The 13,333-nt window shown below is 33.8% G+C and overlaps 1 protein-coding gene across 10 annotated transcripts in view; it reads right to left on the bottom strand.

Moving 5' to 3' along the window:
• The window catches only part of LOC126759686 (protein scalloped), a 334,443-nt gene that overhangs the window by 45,973 nt on the left and 275,137 nt on the right, over positions 1-13,333 (bottom strand). For all 10 annotated transcript variants that reach the window (XM_050474699.1, XM_050474696.1, XM_050474697.1 and 7 more), the window contains 2 exons: positions 8,168-8,304; positions 1,613-1,751 (listed from right to left, as the gene is read on the bottom strand). In XM_050474699.1, the coding sequence (XP_050330656.1) occupies positions 1,613-1,751; positions 8,168-8,260 (232 nt within the window). In that variant the 5' untranslated portion in view covers positions 8,261-8,304. The remainder of the gene's footprint in view (positions 1-1,612; positions 1,752-8,167; positions 8,305-13,333) is intronic.

Below are 13,333 nucleotides of genomic sequence, written 5' to 3'. Positions count from 1 at the left end.
TTCATTTTAATTTATTTAATTTTTGCATTTAAAATTTTTTTGTATTTCATATAATTTTTTATTTGTGTTTTAATTTTGTTGTTTTATTTTAATTTTAATTTTAATTTTATTGTTATTTTATTTTAAATTATATATTTTTTCTTTGTAAGTTATTTATTTGTGTATTTACATTTTTTCCAAATTTTTTATATAATATTTTAAATTTGCTTTAATTTAATTTTTTCGAATATCATGAAATTTCGTTTGAATTTATTCTTTTCACATTATTTTTTAGCCAATTGCTGCGGCATGATCAGTGTGGGCGTTTGAAATTGCTTCGCTGTTAGATTTACTATGATTATCAACACATATACACACACATGTCCAACCAAGACAGTGCCTAGTGACTGGGCACTGATCCACGCCGTGCACTGTTGTTAGTTGAGAATCGGCGCAGCCTGTGGGCGGATGCTGTAAGCGATTTAAGCACAAAGCTTGCCCGCTGCTAAGCACACTCATACTTCAACACACAAAAAACATACGTTTGTACATGTGTATGTGTGTGCAAATAGTAAATAGGCGCGTAAATGAGGAAATGTGCTGTAATCGCATTAATGCTCACTACATGCTGCCCACATTTGGCAGATCACTTGGCTGTTTTTCTTTTACTTCTTTTCATCTTCTTTCCTTCGCTTTTTATCCGTTATTGAGCCATATACGCAATAGTTGTTGTTGTTGCTTTTGTGCGCGCATTTTTCAAGATTTCTCGAGCAGTGTTGCTGCTGTCATTGCAGCTTTTTTGCTGCTTGTCGCCATCAAAGCGTGGAACGTGCTGGAAAATTGGCGAATTTCACACACACATACACAAATGAAACGGGAAAATCTGAAGTGCTTGTAAGTGGCACAGTTTATTGCGGATTATGACAGAGCAAAGAGATTATAATTGCTTTAAAGTGGATTATCGCTCATTGCGGCGACGTTGTGCAATCGTTTGTGGTGCGTGGTGTGTCATTTTCGTTTTTTCAGCGCCTCAGCTCTAAAAACTTTAAGTGTCGGTTGTTTTTGTTGCGTCTCAATAGTGCTTGACGATTCGAAGTGTCAATTATGTGACTTGAGTTGTCAAAACACAATCAAAATTTAGTATTTTTGAAGTAATTGCGGCAATGAGCTGTGATAGCTTTCACAAATTTGTGATTTTTTGTGTGAAGCTGGCGGCTGATGGCACTTGTTGGGGGAGATTCGTTGAGAGGATCTATGTGGTGTGCAATTTTAACAATATAAGCATAATTTTAGGCGCAGTAGGAAAAACGTGTATTTTTTCATCAGAAATAATTGAAAATCGTTATCAGATATAATAACCAATATATAACCACTTTATAACCAATATATAACCACTTTATAACCAATATATAACCCCTTAATAACCAACATATAACCTGTTTATAACCAAAACTCTAATTTTGTTTCAATATTAGCGGTTTCTATTATATCGCTTTTCCTTCGCCTGTAAACTTATGAAAAGTCATGTTACGCTATTTTGCATTTTATGTAACGACATACATTAGTACATACATATGTACATATGTATGTATATCTATAAGTATCTAAGTACTAAATTGTTCCATTTACTTACCATACATTTTACCCTCATCGGATAGAATGATTTTTCGTCGACCACATGGCGGATATATGGAGAGAGCCTCTTGAAAACTCTGTTCGATGTCCGGACTCCAAACACCTTCCGCATCGGCAGAGGAGAGATCCTTTTCGTCCTGCGAGGCGTGAGAAAAAGCGAAATTTGAAAAAAAGATTAATGAATGTGTGACAACAATATGCCTACAATATTATGAAAACATATTTAAACACTATACGCAATTATAGTTCTTTTATACACATTTAGCTCCATTGAACCGTCCTTTTTAGTTTTTTTTCAGTTTTTCAGCATAAAAAGTGTCACAAAGGCGCATTTAATGTGTGAGAAAGTGCACTTTGCACATTAAGCGGAACCCTCTGCGACATAATCGGTTTTGACATTAATGAAGGGCAAGCATATGCAACTGTGTATGTGTACAAGCGAAGGCACATGATGCAAGGATATGTGGCATAGCATGGCATAAAAACGCTGGAGTTGCACTCTTGTTCATACATAGATGTGAGATTGTGTAAGTATTTACTACGTATATATGTATGTATTATATTAAAATGGTTGCTGACTGCAGCAAAGTGCAAGTCATTCTACTTTTCTCTCATACGCTCTCTTCATGTATCAGTTACAGCACAGTAGGCGTTGGTGGTACAACTTGTTTTAAAAAAATCGTAATAATGAGTGGAGATAGTTCTTGAAATGTAGAAAGTTTATATTTTCGAAATAGTGCTCGAATTCGTAATAATTCTTGAAATGTAGAAAGTTGATGATTTCGAAATTAATTTCGAACTTTTTTCGAATATCATATTACTTCGAAATATAAATGATGAAATATTTGTGATACATGTTATATATAGCGAATGGAATTTCAGTTTTATGTCACTACTTAGAAACTACACTGTGCAATATTTTATATTTTTTATTGGGAAGATCTACTCTAGGTCTTTTTTACACGAAATCTTTTGAGTACACTGTTCTATTTTGCACAAAAATCACATTAGAACATTTATGGAATATTTTATTGCCTTCGAAGGGCTTACGATCACAAATAACGATCGTTTCCACAACAGTCGGTTATAAGTGATCGGAGAGCAACGCATTTTTACCCGGCCAAGGACTGTCAACTCGGTACTATTTCTCGAAATTACTTTAGGAATATTTGCGGTTGTTAGAACAACAACAAGAACAACAAATTTCGATAAACATGCATCATTGCCATTACAGTCGAATTTACGTAACCAGAACGAACCCGATTTCGTATTCGGCCAATGAGTGCCTTTGCACTTTTCAGCGCTTGTCAAAATTATTTGGGAATATTTTTTGCCGCAACGAACAACAAATCATTTATAAGAAGGATAAAATGAAAGACACTGTAAATTATTTTAATTTTTACTTCAAATTAATTTTTGAAAATTAAAACTCTGGTAATTTGTAATTTTTCACTCCAAATTACAAAAAATTAATTACCAAAAATATGAACTTATGTATATATGTATGTACATATATAATATAAATATCTTTTTATTTTTTTTAATTTTTTAACAACTAATTTTTATAACTTTTTTTTATAATTTTTTGTTGTAAAATTTTTTACAACTATTTATTTGTTTTTTTTTAATTCAAATTCTGGGAAATTTTAATTTTTCACTTCATATTATTAAAAAATTAATTAAAAAATATATGAACTTATACATATGTATATTATATTATATTATATACATACATGTTTTCATAATTTTTTTTTATTATTATTTTTGTACCATTTTCTTAACAATTATGTTTTTAAAAATTAAAATTCTGGGAATTTTTAAATTTTTCACTTTTTGCAAAAAAAGTTATCAAGCTGCTTAAAAATCACCCGATATAATATAAATATCATTTTAAAAATATAACTTTTTTTTTAATTTTTTGTAAAATTTTTTAAACTATTATTTATATTTTTTTTTAATATATTTTTCACAGTTTAATTAAAAAATATATTTATACATCATATGTTGTTATATATATACATATTTTTATATTATATTATATTATATACGATTGGTTTTTTCATTATTATTTTTGTATTTTTTAACAATTATGTTTTTGAAAATTAAAATTCTGGGAATTTTTAAATTTTTATTAAATTATTCAACTTTAAAAAATATGTATTTAATAGTTAATTTAACGTAATTTTTTATAATTTTGTTGCTATTATTTTAATTTTTAATTTTTTTTATAATAAATTTTTAATATTTTTTTTTTGAATTTGTTAATAACTAATTTTTAAACTATTCTCTTTCATTTTAATTTTCTTTATAAATTTTTATTTTTGCATAATTTGTGTAAAATTTGTTTTTGGAAATTAAAATTCTGCAAATTTTAAATTTTTCACTTAAAATTACTAAAAATGTTAACTATTACAAATATATATATTTAATAATAATTTTACAGTAAGTTATATTCTATAAACAATAAGACATAGTACATACTTTACAATTAATATTTTAACATATTTATTGTTTTACAATTTTTTTAGTAATTACTTTTTAATAATTTTTACATTTTTATAATGTTTTTAAGAATTTATTTTTATTAATTTTTTTTTTTTTTTTTGGATTTGTAAATAATTATTTTTAATAATTAATTTTTTATACAATTTTTTTTAATATTTATTTTTGTTTTATAAATTTTTAGTCGTAATTTTTGTAGGAATTAACCTTTATTAATTTTTATTTTTTATAATTTTTTTTACAATTAATTTTTTATAATTTAATTTTTTTTTAATTTGTTAAAATTATTTTATATAATTAATTTTTAAAATATTTTTTTTATATTAATTTTGTTTTATAAATTTTCCATCATAAATTTGTCATCATAATTTTGAACAATTAATTTTTAAAATTTTTTACTTCTTTATAATTTTTTTAACAATTAAGTTTTTATAATTTAAATTTTTTGAATTTATTAAAATAACTTTTTTATAATTCAATTTTAAAACAATTTTTTCAATTTTTCATCATAATTGTTTTAGCAATTAATTTTATTAATTTTTTTTTATAATTTTTTTAACAGTTAATTTTTATAAATTTTAATTTTATAATTTTTTTAACAGTTAATTTTTATAAATTTTAATCTTTTTTTATTAATTATATTAATTTAAATTTGATTTTTTGAATTTATTCATAATTAGTTCTTAAAATAATTTTTTTTATATATTTTTTTGATTTTTTGTATAAATTTTTCATTACACTCATCCCACTGTGCATCGTATCGTCACATTACCACGGCAACGCTTCTGATATTAATGATGCCAGTCGGCGATATATTGAAGTGCAGCATCGTCGTTCATTCGTTCGTACGCAGCACAGCAATGAATTTCGTTATAACGTACGTATGCAACAACAGCAACAAAAGTGTGCTACTCGAGCGTGTAAATTCAAGTGGCTTTAATTGTCAATGAGTTTTAATGAGCAATTTGAGTAGCTGCTCAAAGCAGAGCACAGACACACACACACATGCGCAAATTTACACCTACACCGGAGCACATTCGTACAAACACACATACATATGTATACATACGAGTATACTTTTCCTTTATATAATAATGCATGTGCCTGGGCGCTGGAGTTTCATGGGTGAAGACCGTTGGCAACGCCAAACAGCAGTCAGCAGCAACTGTCTGAAAGGCATCTCTCCAATCTAACGGTTTGACGTTGACATTCGGCAACTGTTGCTATTGATGTTGCTGTGGCGATTGCCGTTATACTTGCAGGTGGAGTGGTGGGCTGCTGCTTTGAGTGTATGCGTGTGGGCCGGTGTGCGAGGGGAGCGGCTTTGAGTGGGGCACACACGCTGTTACGGTTATGGCAGCGACTGCGGTAATATAATACAATATTGTCACATGCACGCATTGTTGCTGCTGTTATTATTTTGATATTGTTGTTGTTGCACTTGTTTTTGTTGTTGTTGCAGTTGACATTGTTGCCTTCGCAGTTGCTGTTGGCAGCGCCAGTGTCAAATTACATTGATGAAGTTAATAATATTTGAAGGAGTCTGCGACACATGCAACGCACACATATACATATGTATTTTTGTAGTGATATACATATATACTCTTCACACACACACACACTCTCACATTTATGAAGAGCTTTGCTTCAGCACCAAAGCGGCATTAGAATCACGGCACACACATTCACACAATCAACGCTATATTGCGCAATATTATTTACATATGCATAGATTTTGACGTTTATGCGTTTGTGTGGGGGTGTGTGTGTGCGTGTGGCTTCTATTTGATATCCGAAATTGACTGCAAACATATTTGTGGTCAAATGAAATTGCAGGCATATTTGAAAATTAACTCGTATTGTGTTTAATTGTATTTTATTTCGGTTTTTTATTGCACGGTATTTATTACGTAACCACTACAAACACACACACACACACTCATACACAAACTCACACGCATGCGCTTATTGTTACATTAACGTTTTCGCGCTTATTTAGTTACATTTTTCATTTGATTCCACATTTAATTGCATGCTTCGTTGTTGTTTTAATGGTTAGTTGTTGTTGTTGCTGGTATTTTATTGTTTTTGCGTGCAGTTTTGCGTTTGCGGTTGCGCGCCTAAACAACCAAAATGGAGTTCAATTGCAATTGAGTTAAGTGCCATTTTAGTTAGTCTCACTTATGCAAGTGTTTGTGTATGTGTGATGGCGCGTGTGTGTGTGGTAGTTGGTTGTGATTTATTTGACGGCATGCATGTAGATTAAATTATCAAATTTCATGTTGGTTAGTGAGTTGTCATGCTGCTGAGCAAAGTAATGTGGGAACAGCTGTACCAAAGGGGCTTCAGCCTAGAATTTAGCGATGAGATGTACCCCCGGGGAGAAATATATTCCAAAAAAAAACAACTAGTTTTCATATTTCGTTAGATTATACATTTGGAAGTATCATACTGAAATTTCAAATCAATAACTCAAATATTTTTGAACTACAATCTTCTACAGTGTAGCGCATCTCCAACGGAGTGGAGGCCTTCTCTTCCTCTGCTTCCACCGGAGAGTACTGAATCGAAAATCTTCAATAGCTGCAGTATTTTCATCCATTCGCACGGCATTCATCCAATTCGAGATACCAAGTGCAGCCAGGTCCTTCTCCACTAGATTTTTCCAACGTAGTGGAGGCCATCCGCTTCCTCAGCTACCAGCTGGATTGTTCTCTTCCATCCGGACAACAAGGCCCAGCCAGCGCAGCCGCTGATTCTTAGTTCGCTGAACTATGTCAATGTCTCCGTATATCTCGAGCTCATCGTTCCATCTGCGGTACAAGCCGTTGCCAATGCGAAAAGGACCATAAATCTTCCGCAAAACCTTCCCCTGGAACACCACTAAGACCGACTCATCAGATATTGTCATTGTCTTTGCCTCCGCATCATCAAGCAGGATGGGAGCGGTAACGGTCTTTGTTCGTCGAGAGAGGAGTTTACTTTTCAGTTGCCTACTCAGTTCAAAGTAGTACCTGTTGGCAAGAAAGATTCTGCGTTGGAATTCAAGGCTGAGGTGTAATGCTTTTGGGTAAGCTGTAACAATCACAGGGTTATACCCAATTCCTACTGGTCCTTGCTGCGCACCCAGGAAACGTGAGTAACCCTTGTGTAAGACGCGGTAGCAAACCCGTGTGAAGTCAAGGGTAACGACTAAAAGAGAGAAAGCTTTAGCGGAGCCACTCCGACAGCCAAATTTTGTTCAGCGATGAGGTCCTTTTTTGGTTCAATGGATAAGTAAACAAGCAAAATTGCCGCATTTGGGATGAAGAGCAACCAACAAGAGATCAAGAGCTGCCATTTCAGCCAGAAAAAATAACGATTTGGTATGGTTTGTGAGCCGGTGAAATCATTAGTCCACATTTTTTCGAAAATGAGAACGTAAACGTCAATGCCGACTGCTATCGCGGCATGATAACCGACTTTTTGATGCCTGAAATGGTAGCACGTGATCTCGGCGATATTTGGTTTCAACAAGACGACGTCACACATCGCATCAGTCAATGGATTTATTGAGAGAACACTTCGGTGAGCAGATAATTTCACGTTTTGGGCCCCTCGACTGGCCATCCAGATCGTGTGATATCACACCGTTAGACTTTTTCCTGTGGGGATATGTAAAGTCTAAGAGCCTATGCGGACAATACTGCTTTGATTCAAGCCTTGGAGCAAAACATCACGCGTGTCATTCGCCAGTTTCCAGTCGAAATGCTCGAAAGAGTCATCGAAAATTGGACTCAAGGAATGGACAATCAGAGACGTGGCCGCGGCCAACATTTAAAAAAGATAATCTTCAAAAAATAAATGCCAAAGAATGTTCTTTTGAATGACAAAAACATTCCGCATTAAATTTGAAGTTTCTGTGTTTTTTCTTTAAAAATGTAGGGAACCTCGAAATGAATCATCCTTTATATACATAAAGTAGAATATGCTACATACATATATGTTAGTACGCTATATACACATTGTAAAATATACTGGAAATATATTTGGTTGTAAATGTTCTACTTACGTCGCTCATATCGCCGACATCCAAATTTTTACTATCCACCATACTGCCATTTGTGTCTGCCGGCCCTAGCGCACCCGGCGGGCCGGCACCCATCGGTGGCCACGGCGACGTAATGGTGCCGGGTCCGACTATACCGTCTAGAAAAAAATAAATTAAATGCTTGGAATTAGTTCATAAGTAAATTTTCGGTGTTTAAGAAAAAAAAAAATTTAAAAGAAGAGTAAGTATTGATGAATACGTCTTAAAAATAATTGCGAAAACAAACAGCTCAGAATACAATTTTTGCTAAGAAAATAATAGCATATGGTAAGGTAACATTTTCACGAAAATTCTTGTGGATGAACTCAAGAAAAATATTTGACAACTTATAGAAGTTTGTGTTCGTATTTAAGTACAGGAACACATCATTAAATGACACTAAAAATGGTACAGCTGTATCTTTTCTAAATAATTTCATTATAAAGTCATATTTATGAAAAAACAATTGATATACCTAGGTGTAAGGGAATACTAGCTGAAATAAGCTATAACCGTTTTATCGAGGGCATACTGTAACAAAATAAGAAAAAACACCCCTAAGATAAGATTAATTGATGAGGATTGCACCGCGACCTTAGGGCTCCCAAGACACAACGACTCACCTAGTCTCAGCATATAGATGAATTTCAATTATACTGCTAATTCCAATACCCTGCTTACACTGACTGCAGACTGCTGTGTAGTCCATTAGCAGGTATTCTGGAGTTTCAGGATCCCTGTCGCAGAACCGTCAATTTGCATAAATGTTAGGCCCATGTTATACATACAAGTGCTTCTTGAGGTTACAGTAGCCAGTGTAGAATGCGACAAGTAGCTTGAATTTGTTCCTAAGAAAGTTGGTTACATATTTAAACCTGCTGAGGTTAAAACCCACCATAGGCAACTTGGAATGACGCATGCCTTGGAGTTGTTGCCAATACCTCGCTCTGCATACTCCTTTTTCCCTGCAGAGTGGCGATATGACCGCGTTGAAGGGTTCATTTCCTGCTATGTTAGTGGATGCTGCAGAGCGTGCGAGCTCTTCAGCAAGTTCATTCCCAGCTATACCTCTGTGACCGGACACCCGGATCAGTTGTTCTTGGTTACACTCCTGCACCAATAGCAATTTGATCTCGTACTACTCATCGTCGTAACACCTTTACATATTTTTTTTGAATAAAAAGCTATAAAAAGAGCTTGATCTTGATTTTGGCCCTCAGTTTGTATAGCAGCTATATGATATAATGAACTCTCCGATCTTAGCTACATGCTCGGAGATTGTAGCGTTGTCTTAGCCAATAATCCGTGCCCAATTTCGTGAAGATATCTCGTCAAACAAAAAAGTTTTCCATACAAGGACTTGATCTTGATCTGTCGGTTTGTATATCAGTCATATACTACTTGTATAGTGGTCCGATTTCGCCGGTTCCAACAAATGTAGAGCTTCTTGGAAGAGGGACTAATTCTAATGAACAGCTCCTTGGAAGGTAAAGACGTTTGCAAAGTGGCAGATCGAAATCTCAAAAGCTGAGAGACTAATTCGCATCCATACAAAAGAGCAGACGCCTCAGCTTGTCACGATAATTAGTTTACCAGTAACTGCTTTTGACGCCCGATAATTAATAGCTTTAGTGTTTTTTTCTTAATTTTAATGCCACTTTGTCTACAACTCCACTTTTTTCCGAGCGTAGCGTTGCATTCCGTGCTGACTCTGACATTTCTATTGGCAGCTGTTACTATTTCACAAGTTAATACGGACAATTTATTGTACTGTGTATGTGTGACAAACTCGTTAGTTTACAGCTAATCTACGACTGCAGTGCAGTGTTGCATTTTTTGCCAACTTTTTTGTTTGAGAATTTTTTTCTAACCGTCAGCAATGGTGAAAAAAGGCGTTACACACCATCGCAGTCAAACTGACAGCTCCAGCGTAGGCCTAGAAGACAATTTCGCAACACTCACGGCGCATCGCAACAATAACAAAAAAAGCTGGAGATTTGAAAAAGTGACTTAATATAAATGTATGCACGTCAGTCAACAGAAATGGAGTTTCGGAGAGGAAAAAAATACTCGACGCTTTTGTTGAAAAATGTGCACAATTTCGCATGCAGTTTATTGCCTTTTGTGATTTTGACATTTTCTGCATGTTTCCAGTGGGCGGATGCGCAGCGAGTGACCAACATATGAGCACACCCACCTACACCTACACCTACACACACACATACACACAAGCAGACTCATCGCCTGCAAGCATTTGAAACGTGATTTAGCAGCGTGCATGGACTCACGCCTAACCCGGTCTATGCAACTCAGCCGGTAAGCCAGTCAGTTCGTCCGCCTGTCAGTCAGTCAGTCAGGCAATTTGTGTCCCGTTCAATCTCGCCATGCTGGAAGTGAAGTCTGCCTGCAAAGCGAAAAGCCGAAAAAAGACGTTGTGCCGACAGTGTTGCATTAGCGTTTGTGCGCCGCCAGCGCCGTCGTCGTCAGCGCTGCGGCCATCGTCATCGTTGGTAATTGATGTGTGACATTGCAGTAGCCACAAAAATTTGCCAACTGTCTGCTGCCTGCTGACGACTGCCAAATGTCCAGTTGACTATTGTCTGCGTCCCGCCGTCCGTTGTCCGTTGTCGTCCGTTCGTCGCGGCTATTAGCAAATTTTTTTTGCTTGGGTGTGTTCGTTTTATTTTGCGAGTGTGTGTATGTGTGTATTTGTGCGGCGTCACTCAGCAGAGTTGATTTATTTGTCAAATTTGCGACGGCGTGTCCGCTCTACTACAGTAAAAAATAAAGTTGATCCCTTTTTTGCGGGCGGATGAGGTAATAGTATTGTTGGCAAAACTGTATTAGCGCTTGCGCCATCAAATTTAATTATTCAGCGAAGCTTTTTTGAGACTTTTTTTCTGAGGAACTTCATAAAAAAATGCTGTTTGAAGAAAAATACGAACGATTCCATAGAAGCGCTTAATTTTGATCGGTCAGTTTGTATGACAGCTATATGCTATAGTGATCCGATCAAAATAATTTTTACGGAGATTGTAGCATTGTCTTGGATAATAATCCATGGTAAACTTCGTACAGGTGTCTCTTCAAATGAAAAAGTTTTTCTTAAAAGAACTTAATTTTGATCGGCCAGTTTGTATGCCAGCTATATGCTATAGTCAACCGATCTCAACCATTTCTACGCATGTTAGACTATTGCTTTAGCCATTTGACCATGTAAAATTTCTTGAAGATATCTCGTCAAACGAAAAAGTTTTCCATACAAGCGCTTGATTCCGCTCGTTCAATTTGTATGACAGCTATATGCTATAGTAGTCTAATCTGAACAATTTGCAGGGAGATTGTAGCATTGCCTTACACAATATTCCATGGCAAATTTTGGTAAATTATTTTGTGAAAGAAAAAAGTTTTTCATATAAGGACTTGATTTTATTAAATATAGTTAAATAAAAGCTCGCTATAGATGGCGCTGCAATTCAAAACGGTAAATATTCGTTGAATATATTATATATAAATAAAAATACGACTTTTTTATTATTGGAAATTAATTTAGACTCATTTAATGTGCTTAATAGCGTTGCCAGCTTCGATCAGAAAGAAAGCTCATATAACAGCTGCATAGGCAAGTTCAAAGCGCTTTCAGGTCATGGAATTAGCTTTTTCATACATTTATAAGTATTTACGGTCAAATTTGTTGCATCCGGAAATGCTTTAAATATGCTTAAACAGAGGATTATAGAATGAATTTCATCTGTATTTGGTCATTCAATTGGTAGTTTGAAGAGCTTTTCCATCATGTATTGGATCGGAAGTAAATAAATATTACTATTTCTAATATTTTTGAAAAATTAGATAATTGAAACGGATAAAAAATTTTAACAATACACTTGAAAAAATTTATTTAAATTTCAAAAAAAAAAATTTTTAATTAAAAAAAAAAATTTAAATACACTTGAAAAATTTTTAATTTAAAAAAAATTTAAATACATTTGAAAAAATTTTTTTTAGTTTTCAAAAAAAAAATTAATTATCAAAAATAAATTTTTAATTTTCAAAATTTTTTTAAATACCATCTGTTCAAATTTGACCCGTAGTGACAAAAATACCCTCTGACGTTAACACGACGATTTTGAAACACTGTTTCAGTAACTTTTTTGATGTTATCGTCATTAAATGGAAGTGTATGAACGACTCAGTCCGATTCAAATTTGATCAGATAAGTATTACAATAATTTTGTAAAAATAATTATTAATTCCCTTAGAAAATTGGAATCATAAGAACATCCAACTCAAATATTTCACATGAAAAATATTTAAATGTCAAATATTTTAAAATATTTCATATCAAATTTTATATATTACAATAAAATTAAATTCCCTTGAACCCTTGTGTAAATGGCACATCTTTGCTTATCGGCGCTTCCCTTGCTCCCGCATTTCCCACTACAAAAATTATTTGGCTTTTAATTTTAAGCAGAAAATAAAAAGAATGCTTTCATATTTCTGTACAACTCAAAAATGCCGTGAGCAAACGCTCTTCTTTCTTTCGCTTTGATATTCGCACCGAAAATTTCTTGTAATATTTTGCCTTTATTCGGTGCTGCTTTTGATGCAACTTTCCAACATTTACTATGAGAAGCAAACTCTTTACTCCTTTTTAGAGCAATAACAGAAGAATGTAGTATCTACACACATACAAACATAGATTTACATAAAAATGCTTGGGGTGCAAAGATTTTCATTTTTCAACCTTTGTTATCCACAAGGAAAATTTTCAAATATCTGTGTTTATGTGTGAGTGAGTGCGTTTTGACAAGCACCTGGTTCAGTTGTTTCTTTGCATTTAAGCAACCCTTTTGCCATTAGTTTAATTTTAAGTGAGAATATATGTAGGGAATAAATTCCACTCTTTCATATTTTGGGGTTATTTCAGGCGTGTTCTTTGTGTTAAAGCACTGAGGAAATGTTGAATTTGAAATATGCGCTTGAAAGTGTAGAAGTTTTGCTACAAATGTCGGAATAATTGTGACTATAAAAGGTAGGAAAAGCTAGTAAGAATGGATGGAATTGAGTAAGAAGTGTTTTACTGCGCCAAATTAATACGAGAGAAGATAAAGAAAGTTTGCATGTATGGTATATATTAAAAAA

Source organism: Bactrocera neohumeralis, chromosome 5, assembly GCF_024586455.1.
Source record: "Bactrocera neohumeralis isolate Rockhampton chromosome 5, APGP_CSIRO_Bneo_wtdbg2-racon-allhic-juicebox.fasta_v2, whole genome shotgun sequence".
NCBI lineage: Eukaryota > Metazoa > Arthropoda > Insecta > Diptera > Tephritidae > Bactrocera > Bactrocera neohumeralis.
This window is presented reverse-complemented; position numbering and strand designations above follow the sequence as displayed.